Here is a 19,900-nt window from a genome sequence, read left to right as displayed (position 1 = left end):
ATTAACTCAAACTGAATCACCAACATGTAAAACATAAACTATAAAAATCCTGGAAGGTAGCTTAGGAAAAATCTGGGTGACTTTGGGTTTGGTGATGAGTTTCAAATATGACACCAAAAGCACAACCCATCAAAGAAAAAAATTAATTGTGGAGCTTCATTAAAATTCAAAACTTCTGCTCTGTGAAAGATATGTTAAGAGAATAAAAAAGATAAGCCACAGATGAGGAGAAAATATTTGCAAAACACATATCTGATAAAGGACTTATATCAAGTAAATGAAAACCCATGAGTTCATAATAATAGGAAAAAACAAATAAAAACATCCCTCGCTGTTCACCATGGAAGGTGTCAGGACACTAATTTATTAGTCTGAACGTTCATAAATAAAGCTTCTACCCTGCTTTTCCTGTGTGAAGTGGTGAAAATGTGTCTTTATTGAAAAAGCTTAGACAGCAAATGTATAAGGTCACCATTTTACAACTTGGATTAAGTCCATTAAAGAATGAACCTAAGCCGGGCTCGGTGGCTCAGCCTATAATCCCACGCCTTTGGGAGGCTGAGGTGAGTGGATTGCCTGAGCCCGCGGGTTCGAGACCCGCCTGGGCAGTGAGACCTCATCTCTACAATAAATAAAAAAACCAGCCGGGCATGGTAGCGCATACCTGTAGTTCCGGCTACTTGGAAGGCTGAGGCGGAAGGATCGCCGGAGCCCAGCAGGTCGAGGCTGCGGTGGCCGGGAGCGGCCACTGCACTCCAGTCTGGGCGACAGAGTGAGACTCCAACTCAAAAAATAATAATAATAATAATAAATAAATAAAAATAGAAAGAATGGACCTAGAAGATGAACATCCAAGGCTGCTAAAACCATTAGGGGAAAGGCGAATGAAGAACTTTCTGATGAAGGGACCATATTGACCCTTAAAATCATTAAAAGTGGAATTCTTCAATTTAATATCATCCAAAGACGAACAAATAATTAAGTGCCCCATAATTAAAAGACACTGAAATAAATGAAGATGCAAATTTCAGAAGTACACAGCTCACACTTGGAAATGTCTGTCATTTATTTTTCCCTGTACCAAATCTGACCTATATCAAATCTGGCAGAATGTCCCTACTCTTACATAAAATTCTGACGAAACCAAAAGTTACACCAAGCCATATTTATACAAATGAATCTACTGGATAAATCAGACCTTCTCTACTTTAATATCTACAGATCTAATATTCTATGTTCAGACTTGAATATAAGAAAATATGTAAACTTGTTGACATTCCCCAAAACACTGGCAAATTAAACTCAAAACTCTACCTTACTTTTAAAAATTACTCACTATTATAGTCTTCTACCTGCAGTCCAAGCAACATATTGAAAAATCAAACCTGGCCTTTGTACCATTAATACAAATATAAGGAGCCTCCCAACAGCCATTACCCTGCACTCTACCTTAATTTACTTGTGCTTGATAGTCCACTTATATGGTTTCCAACGTAGAGAATAGGCAGAGGAAACAGCTTCAATTTAAAAAAAGAAGAAGAAAGAATATTTAGTTAGAATTTCAATAAGCATTTTCCTTCACACATAAAAATGGTGACAGGTACTTCATAAAAGAGGATATGATATCCAAATAAGCACTAAAAAATGAAAAGGTGCCCAACCTCATCAGTAATCAGGGAAATGCAAATTAAAGCCCATGAGATGTCACTACACACCCACCAGAATAGCAAAATTTAAAATGACTGGCATACCGAGATTTGGAAAGAACGTGAAGCAGCAGGGACTTTCATGCACTTTTGTCAGGAGTGTGAATTGGTGCAACCACTTTAAAGAGCAGTTTGACACTAGCTATTAAAGTTGAAGACATGCACACCCCAGGAGCCAGCAGTTCCACTCCTAGATGAGCCCCACCCCTCCATGCAAATGTGCTACTATGGACCACTTTGTGTTCCTCACCTATATTCATGTGTGGAAACCCTAACCCCCGTGTGACTGCTTTTGAAAAAGAGTCTTTAAAGGAGGTAACTGGGGTTAAATGAGATCATAAAGATGGGGCCCTAATCCAACAGGATTGGTGTCCTTATCAGTAAGAGAAAGAGATCGGCCTGGGCAAACTACCAAGACCCTACTTCTACAAAAAAATTTTATTTTTATTTATTTTTATTTTTATTTTTTTTGAGTTGGTGTCTCACTCTGTCGCCCAGACTGGAGTGCAGTGGCCGCTCCCGGCCACCACAGCCTCGACCTGCTGGGCTCCAGCGATCCTTCCGCCTCAGCCTTCCAAGTAGCTGGAATTACAGGCGCACGCTACTACACCCAGCTAGTTTTTCTTTTTTATTTTGTATTTATTGTAGAGATGAGGTCTCACCAAGTTGCCCAGGTGGGTCTCGAACCCGCGGGCTCAGGCAATCCACTCACCTCAGCCTCCCAAGGCGCAGGATTACAGGCTGAGCCACCGAGCCCGGCTTACCAAAAAAATTTAATTAGCCAGGCATGGTGGCATGCACCTGAAGTCCTAGCTTCTTGGAAGGCTGAAGCAGGAGGATCACTTGAGCCCAGGAGGTCAAGGCTGCAATGGACCAAGATCACCCCCACTGCACTCCAACCTGGGCAACAGAGTGAGAACCTCTCTCAAAAAAAAAAAAAAAAAAGAGGAAGGAAGGAAGGGAGAGAGGGAGGGAGGGAGGGAAGAAAGAAAGGAAGGAAAGTAAGAAAAATAGATACCAGGAGTGCACACTCACAGAGGCCACGTGAGGACACAGCAAGAAAGTGGCTTTCTGCAAGCCAGAAAGTGAGGCCTCACCAGAAACCAGCTCTGCTGGCACCTTGATCTTGGACTTCCTGCCTCCAGAACTATGAAAAAATACATGCCTGTTGTTTAAGCCACTCAGTCTATGGTATTTGGAGACACTCAAACTACTATGAGCAAAATAACAGAAAAGTAAATAAATTATGGTCTATTCATACCATAAAAGTAAAAGAATATAGCTATACACAACAATGTGGATGAATCTTATCACAATATTAAGTGAAAGAAACAAGTTACAAAAGAATGTATAGAGTTTGGTTCTCTTTATATAAACTTCAAAAGCAGATAAAACCAAACTACAAAACTTAGGGATGCATCCAAATTTAGAAAAATTACAAAGAAAGCAAGAAAATTATAGTTACCAAAGTTAGGCAAGTGGGTTAGGTTTGTGATCCCATTTCACAACCTAAGTAATAGTTTGCAAGAGAATTAGTCATCCAACTACACATTCATGTACAAAGACTTTTTCTCTATATATAAATCAGATCTCACAATTTTAAAATGCTTACACTGTTCAAAAATTATACTATATCATAAAAAAAGTGTAAGCAAGGCCAACAATATTATTATTTTCCCCATGGTGATTAAGTTGATAGCTTTCATATACTGAAACATTTTACTTTTCATTTGTTGTGGATATCCCTGATTACTGATGCTGTAAGCATGTGCTTGTATATTCTGTCTGATGAATAATCCAGTGCAAGATGCTGGAAATTTTCCAGGCATTAGAGACCCAGCAGTAAACAAGCCATTTGAGGTCCTCACCTTGACAGTTTAAGTGAAAGTCAAATGCCATCCTAATCCATATAATACCACCCGTTGTATGGGATTGGTCTAAGAATTAAGTGCCTGCCCTAATGACTGATATCCAGCAACTGTTCATTAAAAGTCGGTTCCATGGATTGCCCGAGCCCGCAAGTTTGAGACCCACCTGGGCAACTTGGCGAGACCTCATCTCTACAATAAATCAAAAATTAACCAGTTGTGGTAGTATGTGCCTGTAGTTCCAGCTACTTGGAAGCCTGAGGCGAAAGGATCGCCGGAGCCCAGCAGGTCGAGGCTGTGGTGGCCAGGAGCGACCACTGCACTCCAGTCTAGGTGACAGAGTGAGACGCCAACTCAAAAAAAAAAAAAAAAGTCCGTTCCATTTCACATTTCTAGGAAGGAATGGCAGATTGTATGTTCCTAGTTCCATGACAGGAAAAAAAAAAAGCAGTGTATTTCTATGTATATCAAATTGCATTCTTCATTCTGCACATAGCTTTTATCAATCCAAGTTAAAAACGAAAACTGGGAAACTCCCGGGGACAGGAGTGGGATTGGCAGTAGTGGGAAACTGCTGGGCGGTGGAGAACACACCTCATCAACAAGGATACTTTCATAATGAACACCTGTATACCTAACCCTGAATTGCACACCACATCTTTAAAATAAGATTTTTTTTTAATGAAAACTGAAAACAGGTATCAGCAAACTAGGGCACAAATCCAGCCCAGCTCTGTAGTTTACTGGAACACAACTACATTAATTCATTTATACATCATCTAGGTCTGCTTCCATGGTACAGGGACAGAGTTTAATCGTTGGAACAGAGATGGTCTGACCCTTTACCAAAAAAGTTTGCCGGGCCAGGGGCAGAGGCTCAGGTCTATAATCCTAGCATTTTGGAAGGCCAAGGTGAGAGGATTGCCTGAGCCCACGGGTTTGAGACCAGCCTGGGCAACTTGGCGAGACTTATCTCTACAATGAATTAAAAAATTAGCTGGGCATGGTGGCACTTAGAAGGGTGAGGCAGAAGGATCACCAGAGCCCAGCAGGTTGAGGCTGCAGTGGCTGTGAGCATGCCACTGTACTCCAGCCTGGGTGACAGAGTGAGATTCTGACTCAAAAAAAAAAAAAAAAAGTTTGCCAATCCTTAATTTGGAGTTTGGTCATTTCAGAAGACACATGGTATTTATTTAATGTCAATTATTAAGCGCATACTTTTACTACTATTGCATTATATAAATGGACAACTAAATGACATACACTCTTTACTGAGAAATTTCTAGCTGGATACAGTATCTCACGCCTATAGCCTCAGCACTTTGGGAGCCTGAAATAGGAGTTCAAGATCAACCTGGGCAATACAGCAAAACGTCAACTCTACAAAAAAATCCAAAAATTAGCCAGGCATAGTGGCCCGTGCCTGTAGCTCTAGTTACTCAGGATGCTGAGATGGAAGGATTGCCTGAACTCAAAAGGTCAAGGCTACTGTAGCCGTGATCTGATCTTCATGATCATGCACTGCACTAAAGCCTGGCCAACAGAGTGATACCCTAACTAAAAAAAAAGTTTCTACCCAGTACAAGCAGGAAGTACAATGTGTTATAGAAATGGGCCTTCATTCTAAAATCAAGATGTATTTTTATATCTTCTATCAAAACTATATATATGTTTCATCACATACCTTTACAGGAATTTTCTTGTCAAAATCAGGGAAATGAATTATTTTATTTAGCTTGGATACATACAGTATCATTATGGTGGCAGCCATCTAAAGAAAAGGGGAGAGAGATACTTCAGCAAATTACTTGCAAAGATTGCTTGAGGTGCAATTACATCATCAGAAGAAAACAGATTTAGAAAAAGAAATATAGCAGGAAAAAAAATCTATCTTCTGGATTTCAGAAAAAATAACTATTTCCTACAATATTAAAATTGGTGTTTTTGTCTTGTTTTATTTTTTGCCACTGTATGGATTCCATCAGAACTACAGGCAAAAAATATAACATCAAATAGACTCACACATATGCACATCAGCTCAAGGGGCTCTTGGAATGCAATAGTGACAGAAGGAGAAAGGGAATGGTGTCCCTGACAGTGACCAAGTGACCACAGTCAGTGCAGTCACACATTGATCCTGTACAATACTTCTCATATACTAAACATACAGTCACCTTCCCACATAAAGGCAGGGGAACAGTTTTGTCTTTGGGGGGTCTTTTTGTGAGGTGGAGTCTCACTCCATCACCCAGGCTGGAGCGCAGTGGCACACTCACGACCACACCAGTGTCGACCTGCTGGGCTCCGGCGATCCTTCTGCCTCAGCCTTCCCAGTAGCCAGAACTATAGGTGTGTGCTACCACGCCTGGCTACTTTTTTTTATTTTTTATTTTTTGATTTACTGTAGAGACAAGGTCTTGCCAAGTTTCCCGGGCTGGTTTCGAAACCATGGGCTCAGGCAATCTGCTCACCTCGACCTCCCAAAGTGCTGGAATTATAGGCTTAAGCCACTGCGCCTGGCCGGAACAGTTTTTAAAAAATAAACTTAACACATGAAAATTCCAATAGCCCATAACACAAAAGATAAATTAAGAGAAAAAAAGAGAAAAACAAGTTTTAAAAGAGATTTATTTTTCTCTTCAGTTTAGCCAGCACAGCAAATGTCTCACTGAAACCCTATTAAGCTTGAGTACACTAGTATATTAGAACTACTCCATACTATTATGAAATTTTAAAAAATTAATATCATCTTCCTATGCAAGTTTTACAACTTACTTGATTTTCTTCATATTAGGATACTAAAATTTAAGAACTCCTCAACAAGATTATAACCCTAAACCTTGCTCCAAATGAGATAACAAACTTAATACTTACGACAGATTTATATAGCTCCAGTTCATCCCATCCTCAATTATAATTATAACTTTGCATTTATGGTTTACTTTATAATTCTTAAAGAAATATACTAACATTTATTTAAAATAAATGTAATTCAGGCTTTTAAATGCTGTCCGATTGCTTTTTCCCTCAACAAATTACAAATCAGAAAGGATGTCCCTTAACTGTATAAACCAGCCAGTAGCTTAAAGATAATTAATTCATTTATCTTAGTGGTTACAAAGGGCACATTATCACATATTCATCGATTTTTTTTTTTGAGTCTGATTCTTACTCTGTCACCCAGGCTGGAGTGCAGTGGCATGCTCATGGCCACCGCAGCCTTCACTGCTGGGCTCAGGCGATCCTTCCACCTCAGCCTTCCTCAGCTGGAACTACAGGTGTGTGTCACCATGCCCAGCTAATTTTTTTATTTATTGTAGAGACAAAGTCTTGCCATGTTGCCCAGGCTGATCTCGAACTCGTGGACTCAGACAATCCTCTCATCTCAGGCTCCCAAAGTGTTGGGATTACAGGTGTGAGCCACTGCACCTAGCTGTCATTGATCTTTTTTAACGTGCTTTTTTCTATATATTTTTACATTGAAACATAAATACGATTTCTTTTTACTGTAAGGAAGCATATTGGTTTCTTGTTATTTTTCCTCCCTAAAATTAAGCATATTGGTTTCTTGTTATTTTTCCTCCCTAAAATCTTGCAAAGAGTTACTTATTAGAAAACATTTAACTAGAATAATGCTTACTCATTAAATGACAGCCTTTTCCAGATTCACAATTAAAAATGTAAATAACAAATACAATTTTCATAATTTTAAGCTTTTCCTTCTACAATTAAAGCAAAATCCAAAACAAAAAAACCCTTGGTGCTTCTTGCTGCTTGCCGATCTAGAAACCACCAGCATATGAACAAAAGAATAAACAAACCACAAATTAATATTAATGGCAAGTGACAAGTGCCTATAATCCTAGCTACTCAGAAGGCTGAGATGGGAGGATCACTTGAGCCCCGGAGCTGGCGACCACCCTGGGCAACACAGCGAGACCCCATCTCCCCCAAAAAATAATAAAATACTAATGCGAAGTTTCAGAAATAGCCAAATAGACTGAGTTTAAAAGCTTATCCAACCTCATCCTTCCACTTGAGAGCAAAAAATCACAAACTACAAGATGCAAAGCGCAAACATGTTTTGTTTGGCCCGGAGATAGTCCTGTAAACACGTGAATCACCTGCCGGCATTTACAGATTTGGAGATTTTATGTAAAAATTTAAATTCCCTCTTTCTCCTGAAAAAACTCCTATGTTCTAATAATAAGGGCATGATGGGTCCCACCCCCTCTGCCCAACCCTTTCCTTTCGAGCCTAATGGCTTAAGTATCAAGTTCACACTTTAAGTGGGACAAGCATTCCCCTCTTCCACAAGGCCCTCAACCTACTCATCTGTTCCCCACTGAGTCTTGGAGGTTCTAAGTTGCTGATCCTTGCTTTGGAGTAATTACATTGAATTAGGCACTTAAAATAAGTAGTTGTTTTTCCCACAAGTAAATTGTTCCTAAAATGCAGAATGAAATAAACTGTGTGTCAGTGTTTCAAGTTGAGGCTGGGCACGGTGTCTCACGCCTGTAATCCCAGCACTTTGGGAGGCCAAGGCAGAAGAACCACTTGAGTTCAGGAGTTCAAGACTAGCCTAGGCAACACAGTGAGACCTTGTCTCTACAAAAAAATAAAAATATAGCCAGGTGTGGTGGTGCACTCCTGTAGCCTCAATTACTCTACTTGGGAAGCTGACGCAGGAGGGTCACTTGAGCCCAGGAGTTGGAGGGTGCAGTAAGCCGTGATCATGCCACTGCACTCCAAGCTGGACAATAGAGTAAGACCCTAACTCAAAAAAAAAAAAAAAAAAATTCAAGTTGTCCTTTCAAGAATACCATGATCTTCTGGTTCTCTGCCAGCTGAATAAACTTGTAAACGGCGACTTTAAACAAAACACTTAAAATGTCATCATGTACACTGACGACTCATTAATAGACTAATCTTTTTCACTTACCTGTCCAATTCCAAGGACAATTGGTGATGGGAAACTACAAAGAACATAGAATAACAAATCAGTTTAGCAACATATAAAAATTCAAAGACAGTACATAGCACAAAATAACAGGAGTTCTTAAACAGTCTCAGTCAGTGAAAACATCAAGTCTGTTCACTTTTCATCTGTTCATTTTTTTCAGTTTTTCAACTGATTCTTGCTCAACTTGGCGATTTTATAGTTCCCCTTGAGGCAGACTGTCATTATATTAATAGAGAACATGATTGTACATGCAGAAAAAAACAAAATAATCTGATGACAAATTATTAGAATGATTAAACAACTTTAGAAAGGACACTGGGCTGGGCTCAGTGGCTCAGCCTGTAATCCCAGCACTTTGGGAGACTAAGGTGAGTGGATTGCCTGGTTTGAGACCAGCCTGGGCAACTTGATGAGACCTTGTCTCTACAATAAATAAATAAATAAATTAGCCAGGTGTGTGGTAGCGCACGCCTGTAGTTCCGGCTCCTTGGAAGGTTGAGGCAAAAGGATCACCGGAGCCCAGCAGGTTGACACTGGGGTGGCTATAAGTGTGCCACTGCACTCCAGCCCAGGTGATGAAGTGAGACTCCAACTCAAAAAAAAAAAAAGAAAGGACACTGAATATACAAATATATTTCAAAAAATAAATTATGTGGTACATATATACAATGGACTATTATGCAGCCAAAAAGAAGGACAAACATGGACTTCGCAGCAATTTGGATGGATCTAGAGTCTATCATACTCAGTGACCTAAAACAAACAAAGAACAGAGTACCATATGCTCTCACTCATAAGCAAACCTTGAACAATTATCATAATACTGTAAGAAAGGGATTGGCAGCAATGTGAAACTGCCAGGGGAGGGAGGGACACACTTCATCAACATGGGTACCTGCATAATCAACATTTGTATAACCCTGAACTGTACCCCACATCTTTAAAATTAATTAATTAATTAATGTGTCTATATACCAGCAAGTAACAAAGAAGATTAGATTTTTTAAGACATAATTTATAATAATACCAAAAACCCATCAAATAACACTAGCAGAGTTTTTTAAAATTTATTCATCTACTTAATTTTTTTTTAGTCAGAGTCTCACTCTGTCACCCAGGCTGAAGTACAGTAGCATGCTCAGGGCTACTGCGGCCTCGACCTGCTAGGCTCAGGCAATCCTTCTGCCTCAGTCTTCCACGTAGCTGGAACTATAGGTATGCTACCATCGCTGGTCAATTTTTTTATTTTTTGTAGAGATGAGGTATGGCCAGGTTGCTCAGACTGGTCTCAAACTCCTGGGCTCAGGCAGCCCTCTCGCCGCCACCTCCAAAAGTGCGAGGATTACACGCATGAGCCACTGCACCTGGCCACTAGCTGGATATTTTATATTAAGAAATCATTTTTACATTTTTAGGCATGAAATGGGATTGGAGTGTTTAAAAAAAAAAGAGTCACTGTCCTTTAGGAATCCATATTGAAAAGTACATGATAATGTATAAGGTGATAGATATCACAGTTACCCTGATTTGATCATTACACATTGTATGCTTGTATCAAAATATCATATGTACCCCCACAAATATGTACAACTGTTATGTGTCTGTAAACAGTTTTTTGAATGTGCATGATGATAGATAGATAAATAGATAGATTTTTTTTTCCTATAATCCCAGCACTTTGGGAGGTTGAGGTGAGAGATGATATATTTTTAATTTGCTTAAAAATAATCTGGTAGGGAGATGATAGGAGTGAGCGTGCCACTACACTCTAGCCTAAGCAGCAGAGTGAGAGTCCGATTCAAAAAAAAAAAAGAACTTTAAAAAAAGTAAAATAAATAGGGTACCTGATCTCAAACCAAGCAAAGTGTGGACCAAAGGGAGGCCCAAACTTTACCTGTACAATGGCCATTTATATACCTAATCCTGAATCATACCCCACATCTTTAAAATAAAATATTTTAAAAATTGGTAAGTCATATCAAGTAATATATAAAAATAAACTGAGTTGATAAAACAGTCAAAGGAGACAGCACATAGATCTACAGAAACCAACTGATGACGCAAACAACATAATGTCACATGAATAAGTACCTTGAGAAACACCAAGGAACTAAATGGCCACTGCTGAGAATGGAATCACCAATACTTGGGTAATGACTACAGAGTAATTCAATATACTATTTTTTAAAAAACATACTCAGGACAAATCTAATCAAAGCTCTACAGGAAAGATCTCTATATAGAAAATTGTCAATTTATAATAAAAAAAATCAAAGAAGACATAAAAACAGGTCATGGGCTAGAAACTCAATGTCGTAGCGAGATCCATTGCCCTCAAGTCAATCAATAGAATCACAGCAATTTCAGGAGAAAAGCACACGTAGAGGAAAAAGACAAACCCAAAAAGATAAATAGATCTGGAAGACAGACAAACATCACCAAATAGGGCTAATTACTGCGACTAGAATACAGAAAATCATATTCTGTAAGTTTACTTTGGACTTCATGCAATAAAGTTTAATAACTTTATTGAGTAATTAAACAACTCAATAAAGAACTAAGATGATTCAAAGATAAAAGCTAAATTGGTTTCCTTGACGTTTGGAGAAAAAAATCAACTGAATCCTCAGATCTAAAAGCACAAGGTGCTACAGAAAAATCTGCTAAAGAATGCTCAACACAACTGCAGCCACGAATTGTTCATTAAAAACCTGCCTGATCATGGAATCCCACCAATGGGGAGTCAAATCAAAATAATGCACTTGAGAACAAAGACATTGTGGTAAAAGGGCTATTGATGATCACTCTATCCATTTAAATATAGAACAAACTTAAACAAGGATGGAAATATAATTACAGTATACTACATGATGACCAAGATGTAGAGGGCAGGGGAGGTGGGAAGAAGTATGCATGGTCCTCATCTTTCATAACAGGGAGGCCATACATGTTCTCAAAAATTGAAGCATAAGCCAGGTGCGGTAGTTCACACCTGTAATTCCAGTACTTTGGGAGACCAAGGTAAAAGGATTGCTTGAGCCCAAGGGTTTGAGATCAGCCTGTAATCCCAGCACTTTGGAAGGCCAAGGTGAGGGGACTGACTGAGCCCATGAATTCGAGACCAGCCTGGGCAACTTGGTGAAACCTCATCTCTACAATAAATCAAGGAAAATTAACTGGGCATAATGGCGCGTGCCTGTAGTTCCAGCTACTTGGAGGGCTGAGGTGGAAGGATCATCTGAGCCCAGCAGGTTGAGGCTATGGTGGCCGTGAGTGTGCCACTGCCCTCCAGCCTAGGCGAAAGAGTGAGACACCAACTCAAAAAAAAAACCTGAATGTCACACATCCACGCCATTGCAATCCCCAGCTTCAATAAGCCTTCAAATGCAGCTGGCAGTGTAAGTAGCAGTGGAACAACCTCTGATACGACCCAACATAGCAGTAGGGTCAGCTCTAGTCATCTTGCCCGACATGTTTAAACTACATGAAATCAAGTCTTTCAATTTAATTTTCAGTTAGAGAATAGAGGACCATAAGTTAATCAACGCTTCAAAAAATAAATCAGACATTCAAAATGTGGAACTATTACGAAACAACTGGCCCAGGTTTTTCAAAAAATCAACATCACGGGGGGGACGGCATGATATTAAAATAAACCAGAAGACATAACTGTCTGATTTGCATGAGACTTAATTGGATCTTGATTCAAATGTTAAAAACAACCATAAAGACACCCTTGGGACAATTAATATTATGGGGGGGAGAAAGAAGAAACTTTTGATCAGGTCCAGAAAAGCACTGGAATGACACAGGGATGGACCTCTTGAATGGGAATACAAGAGAGGTGGGGCCAGTGAGGGGTGGACTTCCTGAGAGGGATCTCAGAGTGGGGGTCCACTCATGGGAAAGTTAATCACCTGAATGGGGCCGTTCTTGTCACACCCAACGAAAACAGAACAGAGAAACCAGAGGAAAAAAGCACTCAGGGTATATAAACTTTGGTCTAAGAATGGAACCCTCTGCCAGCTTGGCTGCTGGAACCTGAAGCTAGTTGTATGTACACCTCTGAGTGACTAGCTGCAAACCTGGATTACTTTTCCCCACCATCCTCAGAGCTTGCCACTTCCCAAGCCCTTACCGTGCCAGTGAAACTCTTGCCAGTGTCATAGAGCAGTACGTAACATTCCTCCTCGTCATGAAACCTCTAACCTTGTCTTTGTTCTTCGGACCATAGCGAAGACCACTTGGTCTGCACGTATGCCCCAAGTTGCAATTCTCTCTTCCCAAATAAACCATTAAATTTAGAGAGTCAGGCCAGGTGCAGTGGCTCACACCTATAATCCCAGCACTTTGGGAGGCCACGGTGGGAGAATCACTTGAGCCCAGAGTGCAAGACCAGCCTGGGCTGTGTAGCAAGACCTTCTCTCTCTACAAAAAATTTAAAAACAAAATAAGGTGGGTGTGGTGGTGTGTGCCTGTAGTTCCAGGTACTCAGGAGGCTGAGGCAGAAAGACTGCCTGAGCCCAGGAGGTTGAGACTGGGTGATCCACGATCATACCACTGCACTCCAGCCTGGACAACTGAGTGAGAGCTCAATACACACACACACACACACACACACACACACACAAAGAATTAGAGATTCCTCCCTACACTTTTATTTGGATGTGGTCATTCATGAAGAGAGGGTCCTTGGAGTATCACGGGTAGTGGGGGCAGGAAAGGTCACCGGAGATGAAAGCAGACCGTGAAGGGTCAGTGTGTGTGGATCCTGAGGCCACAGGAAGGATGGAGACAAGACAGGGTGGAGACAAGACTAAGACTTCACTGAACCAGTCACCCCGAGGGGACAGAAAGGATGGCAAACCCAAAGTCTCCACAGAGCTTGAACAGCCTGGAGCTCAGAGAACCCAGAACCACCTCCAGGCCCAGGCCTGGAGGGTGAAACGAAAATCCAGCTCCATCCGAGGGGGCTGAGAGGAGCAGTGTCTTCAGGAGAGAGTCAGGGTTTCAATAAGGTAAAAGAAAATTAGCAGTTGTTTTGCTTTTGAATGCAGGCTTCCAATTCCCACCACTGAAGACTCTAATTCAGTAGCTTTGATAAAACCTCCCCAAGTGATTAGACTGCCAGGAAGGTGTGAAAAGGCCTGTCTTAAAATATCCCACACCGGGCTCAGTGACTCAGCCTGTCATCCCAGCACTTTGGGAGCCCGCGGGTTCGAGACCCGCCCTGGCAACTTGGCGAGACCTCATCTCTACAATAAAGCAAAAACTAGCCAGGTAGCATGCACCTGTAGTTCTGGCTACTTGGAAGGTTGAGGCGGAAGGATCGCCGGAACCCAGCAGGTCGAGGCTGTGGTGGCCAGGAGCGCGTCACTGTACTCCAGTCTGGGCGACGGAGTGAGATTCCAACTCAAAAAAAAAAAATCCCAAAACCAAGGAGGTATGGTGGCTCATTACCTGTAATCCAGCACTTCGGGAGGCCAAGGCAGGGGGATTGCTTGAGCCCAGGAGTTCAAGACCACTCTGGCAGCATAGCAAGACCCCATCTCTAAAAATTAAAAAAAGCCAGGTATGGTGGTGCACACCTGTAGTCCCAGCTACTAGAGAGGCTGAGGCAAGAGGATAGCTTGAGCCCAGGAGTTCAAGGCTGCAGTGAGCCATGATTGCGTCACTGTTCTCCAACCCAGGCAACAGAACGAGACTCTGTCTCTCCAAAAGCAAAGGACCCCAAAGCCCTGCAATGCACAATGGAGTAAACCCACCCACCAAATACTGAGCAAATATTTGTTGAACTGCATGAGGGGGGCACCTCAAAAAAGCTGGAATTATCTTTTAGAGGGCAGGTCCCCTGTCGTACAGGTTTCTCCCGCTCCTCAAGTGTTCTAGGAACCCATGGGCATCCATGTACCAGATAGTGTTGTTGTTGTGAGGGACTACATTCAGTTTCAGTGAATTTGGGGGGGGTATTTTTTCAATGTGTTTGCCCATTTCGTGATGGGCGCTTTACAAGTGCACCCGTCCACACCACTCTGTGTTCTGCCGTTTTTTTCCAAATACGGTGTGAGCCCCATGCCCTACCCTCCCTATTCACCCAATCCCACCCTGAGTGACTTTTTTGTGTTTCCCACGATGAAAAAAGTCCTCAAAGGGAAACATTTTGCTGATGTGTAAGAACTGAAATAAAAAATGGCAGAAGCACCAAAAAGTATAAAAATGGACGAGTTCAAAAACTCTTTTGAGCGGTGGAAAAAGTGTCTTGACAGGTGTACTGCATCAAACAGAGAGTATTTGGAAGGTGAGTGAAGTTTAAGGTCGTAAGGATAAATACACAATTTTTTATAAATAAATTCCAGGTTTTAGGGAGTCCCTCCTACAGCTGAGTTTGATATTTTTACTAAGTATTATTAGCAAATTATTTCATGTCATAGAATATAATATTAAACTGGAGAAAAAATACCCCTCAGACCACCTGTGCAAACCTCACAAATCTGATCCCAAGGGTCTGAGAGTGTAACCAACTGGCCACAAACTCTCAGATGACCGGGCTTTCGGCTCGCCCCACGGTGGGTCTTGCGGTTCCCAGCTTCGAGGCCTGTGTCCAACCAGGTATCTCTGGCATTGCAACGAGTTATAAAACTAACCAACAGAGCGGTTCGGCAGCCCAGCTTCGCGAAGGCTCTCCATGCTGCTGCCTGCAGGCACCCAGTACGCGTCCTGCCCGCTGCCAAGATGCCCAAGAGGAAGGTCAGCTCCGCTGAGGGGGCAGCGAAGGAGGAGCCCAAGAGGAGATCAGCGTGGTTGTCAGCTAAACCTGCACCTGCAAAAGTGGAAGCAAAGCCAAAAAAGGCGGCGGGAAAGGAGGATAAATCTTCAGACAAAAAAGTGCAAGCAAAAGGGAAAAGGGGAGCGAAGGGAAAGCAGGCTAAAGTGGCTAACCAAGAAACTAAAGAAGAGTTACCTGCAGAAATGGAGAAACTAAAACCGAGGAGAATCCAGCCTCTGATGAAGCAGGAGAGAAAGAAGCCAAGCCTGAATAATGTCATATCCCATGTCTTATCAGTGGTCCCTGTCTCCCTTCTTGTACAATCCAGAGGAATATTTTTATCAACTACTTTGTAAATGCGAGTTTTTTAGTAGCTCTAGAAACATTTTTAAGAAGGAGGGAATCTCACCTCATCCCATTTTTTAAGTGTAAATGCTTTTTTTTAAGAGGTGAAATCATTCGCTGGTTGTTTATTTTTTGGTACAACCAGAAGATAGTGTGGAATATTGAATTACAGGAGGCTTTGACTGTCTTGAGTATCAGCTTAACATTCCATAGATAGGGGGTTAGTTTTTATATCCTATAATGCAAAGTATACCAAGTGGCAATATGGATCACAGTCCTGCATTTAATGTCTTGAACATTTAAAATTACTTCTATTCCCATGTTATTTTTTAGTAGAATTGTTTCCTAAAGAAAACCACTCCTTGATTGTGGCTCTCCCTGTCAGAATTGTGTGCACTCTGTAACATCTTTGGTCGTGGTAGTCTTGTTTTCCTGATAACTCTGTTAATGTGTTGTGAAAGATTGAAAAATTGAGTATGTTGTGTATATGATAAATTGTGAATTGGTGGGATGTGTGTAACAGCTTATCAACATTTGAAGATACTGGTACTTGATATCCTCTTAAGGAAAATTTGCCTCCAAATTTTAAGCTGGAAAGTCACTGGAATAGCTTTTTAGAAATAACAATACATGGCTTTTTCGATTTTCGGTACGTATGTTAAGAACTATGTACAAATAGAAATGTCTGTACTGATCCTCAACACAACCAATAAACTCAATTATGAAAGAAAAAAAAAACAAAAAAACTAACCCATAACTAAGACCACCCATCAGTTCTGGACTCCAATCAGAAACAATCTCCCCACAACGAAAGAGAAAAAACCATCACCCAAGCCACATGTCCACGGCCCAGCGAATCAGGTGACCACCATAAGGTCCTTTCTGCCACCCTACAACACAAACATTCCATCCTCAGACAGCTCGCGATGGATCCGATTTCTGTGGCTTATTGTTGTAACCACGGCACCACCCCAGCCCTCTTCCCCTTGAACATGCACGCCTGATGCATTTGGAGGAAAGAGAATGAACAACCCCATTTGACTGTATAACATATTACCTTACAGACATGCTAAACATTTATATATAAGGATTAGAAGGACTTTTGCCCTCCTGAGGCAAAAACTTCATTGCTTCCCACAAAGACGAAAAGCCTAGAGCAGGAGGTGCCTTACATCGTAATTCTCCCTGGCTGGACACTGCCCTCATCTCCAGCACTGGCTAGGGTTTACTGGTGCCTGCTCCCAACAAGAGGACTTGTGATTTGGAGGCGTTGACTGCCCTGGCCAGTAAGCACCCAGTTCTCTCAAATGCACCAAATGGAGACACCTTCAGCCTTCACTTGACCTACAACTGGCCGTTCCCAAACAAACCCAATTATAGCATTTCCTTGTTTGTTTTCTTCATAATTGCTTATGTTTCATTTCTCTTTCATTTGCTTGCATGATGTGTGGACGTTTTTTGTGGTTGGTTTGTTTCAACAAATAGAGACAGGATCTTGCTATGTTGCCCAGGCTGGTCTTGAACCCCTGGGCGCAAGTGATCCTCCTGCCTCAGCCTCCCAAAGTGCTGGATTTCAGATGTGAGCCACCGCACCTGGATTGGTATATGTTAAATGATCCAGGTTTAGGAACAGTTTGCACATGTTCATTTCTTTGAGGCAGAGTTTGCACCCTGCCACACACCAGTGGAGACACTGTAAAGAATGTTAACAGCTGTGGGGTCACCAAGAAAGATCCTCAGTCTGTCCCTTCCTCCACATCTGCTGCCATGCCCCATCCAGACCAAGCCATCCTTACCCTGCCACGGCTTCCAGGCCCCTCTCCAGCCTGCTGCCTATACTACCAGTTCTCCACCCACCAGCCAAAGACTTTTTTTTTTCTTTGGAGTCAGAGTCTTACTCTGTGGCCCAGGCTGGAGTGCAGTGGCATGATCACAGCACCCACAGCCTCAACCTCTTGGACTCAGGTGATCCTCCTGCCTCAGCCTCTCGAATTGGTGGGGCTACAGGTACGCGCAACCACACCTCATGAATTTTTTAAATTTTGTGTAGAGACAAGGTCTCACTATGTTGCCCTTGCTGGTCTTGAACTTCTGGGCTCGAGTGATCCTCCCGCTTCAGCCTCCCAAAGTGCTGGGATCACAGGCTTGAGCCACTGTGCCCGGCCAGAAATCTTTTTAATCACACAGATTGTGTCAGGAACCTTCCGAGGGACTTCTAATTGTATTTAGCCTAAAACTAAAACTATCCACAGTTTCCCTGCTTCTGCCCTGGTCCTCCAACATCTGTTCTCAACACAGCAGCCAAAGTGATTTAGATCATGTCACTCCCTGCTCGATACCTCCCATGGCTCCCATCTTCTCACTCAGAGCCCTCACGGTAGCCTTCAAGGCCCTATACAGTCTAGCAATCCATTGCTCTTAGACCCCATCTAGTAACATTCCCACCCAAACTCTGTACTCTTTCATGCCTGGAATGTTCTTCCTCCAACTCCCAGCTTGGCTCACTCTCTCACCCCACTCAGGTCCTGGTCAAATTTCACCTCCTCAGTGAGGTGTCACCAATCATACTGACTGCAAACCCTTCCTGCCCCCTCACTCCCTAATTTCCCTTCCGTACTTTTTTCTCCAGGACGCTGGCCACATCCTTTTTTTTTTTTTTTTGAGTCAGCATCTCACTCTACTGTAACCCAGGCTGGAGTGCAGTGGCACGATCGCAGCCATCACAGCCTCAACCTGCTGGGCTCAGGCAATCCTTCTGCTTCAGTCTTCCAAGTAGCTGGGACTACAGGTGTGTGCCACCAAGCCTGGGTAATTTTTTTATTTATTGTAGAGACCGGATCTTGCCAAGTTGCACAGGCTGGTCTGGAACTCCTGGGCTTAGGCAATCCTTTGCCCCCCAAAGTGCTGGGATTACCGTGCCCAGCCCATCTGATGTCAAATAAACGTGACTCATGTCCTTGGTCCACTAGCACAGAAGCTCCACAGGGTTAGGGATTTTGGTCTCCTCTGCTCACCTCTGTTTCCCAAGAGCCTAGAACAGTGCCTGGCACAACACGAGTGCTTAGCAAGTACTGCTGAGTGCAGGAAGGATCTGAGCTCTGCCTCCCCAGCCTACCTCCCTGGCGTCTCTCTATCCCACTCAGTTCCAGCCACAGCCACCTCCCTGTTCCTCCAGAAGGCCATGCTCACGCCTGCTTCTTCCCTTCTGCCGGGAATGTTCTGGTGATGACTGTTCCAACCCGGGCATTCCTGCCTCCGATCTGAAACAGCCTTGTTTACTCACGAACCTACTTGTTTGTTTTCTGTCTCCACCTCTGGCATGAAATTTCCAGAGCAGGAGCTTTGGACTGTGCACAGCTGCCCCCCTGGTGCCAGCAATGGGTTCAGTATGTAATAGGCGCTCAGTAAATATCTGTTGGCCACGCATCGATCGAGTTCATCTGGGTCTCAGTTCTCTTGACTAGAACATAAGAGGCTGGGTGCAATGGCTCCTGCCTGTAATCCCTGGCACTTTGACCGGCCCAAGGAAGGAGGGATTGCTAGAGCCCAGAAATTTGAGACCAGCCTGGGCAACATGGCGAGACCCTGTCTCTACACAAAACTTAAAAAATGAGCCCGGCGGGGTGGCATGTACCTGTAGTCCCAGCTACTCAGGAGGCTGAAGCAGGAGGATGGCTTGAACCCAGGAGGTCGAGGTTGCAGTGAGCTGTAATCATGCCACTGCCCTCCAGCCTGGGTGACAGCGTGAGACAATGTCTCTAAAATTAAAAATAAATAAGAAAGCTCAAGATATTCTCTGAGGTCTCTTGGGGCTTGGAAATGTGGCTGGTTCAGTCTTGCAGCACGGTATGCTTTACAAGGAGCCTTCCTCTATGAGAGCTCATGCAAGTCCGGGGAGATAATTAACAGGGTCGTAATTACCCAGTTTCGACATCTAAGGAGACCGCTGCCGATGAAACCGGCCCCCACAGACAGGGGCAGCTGGGTCTCAGCACACGGTTCGCTCAGCGCTGCTACAAGGCCGGCAGCCTCAAGCAAGGCTTTCTAGTCCTCGCAAGAAGGTTCGAGGAAGCACGAACGTGCGGGTCTGATCCACGCAAGCCCACGGTCGAGCGCCTCGTGAACTTCTCCGGCCTCCCCGAGTTTCCCGGACAAGCCGGCCACCGGGGACGAGCGGCCCACGCCCGCAGCCAGACTCGCGGCTCCGGACCGGCCGCCCGCCGGGCGCCGGGCTCCGCACAGGGAACCGCCC

General features: G+C 43.0%; 1 protein-coding gene and 1 pseudogene across 1 annotated transcript in view; one reads left to right on the top strand and one right to left on the bottom strand.

Annotated features, from left to right (window-relative positions):
- The window catches only part of SLC35D2 (solute carrier family 35 member D2), a gene marked incomplete at its 5' end in the record, with an annotated part of 45,342 nt that extends 36,790 nt beyond the window's left edge, over positions 1–8,552 (bottom strand). The window contains 3 exons of the mRNA XM_021712090.1: positions 1,450–1,517; positions 5,259–5,345; positions 8,517–8,552. Of these exons, the coding sequence (XP_021567765.1) occupies positions 1,450–1,517; positions 5,259–5,345; positions 8,517–8,552 (191 nt within the window). The remainder of the gene's footprint in view (positions 1–1,449; positions 1,518–5,258; positions 5,346–8,516) is intronic.
- Positions 8,553–15,269: 6,717 nt separating this feature from the next.
- LOC103259914 lies at positions 15,270–15,639 on the top strand (annotated as a pseudogene).
- The last annotated feature ends 4,261 nt before the right edge of the window (positions 15,640–19,900 follow it).

This window comes from Carlito syrichta, unplaced genomic scaffold (genome assembly GCF_000164805.1).
Source record: "Carlito syrichta isolate Samal-C Ts95f unplaced genomic scaffold, Tarsius_syrichta-2.0.1 Scaffold303060, whole genome shotgun sequence".
Taxonomy (NCBI): Eukaryota; Metazoa; Chordata; class Mammalia; order Primates; family Tarsiidae; genus Carlito; species Carlito syrichta.
The sequence above is the reverse complement of the archived record's forward strand: the minus strand, read 5'-3'. Positions and strand labels throughout refer to the sequence as shown.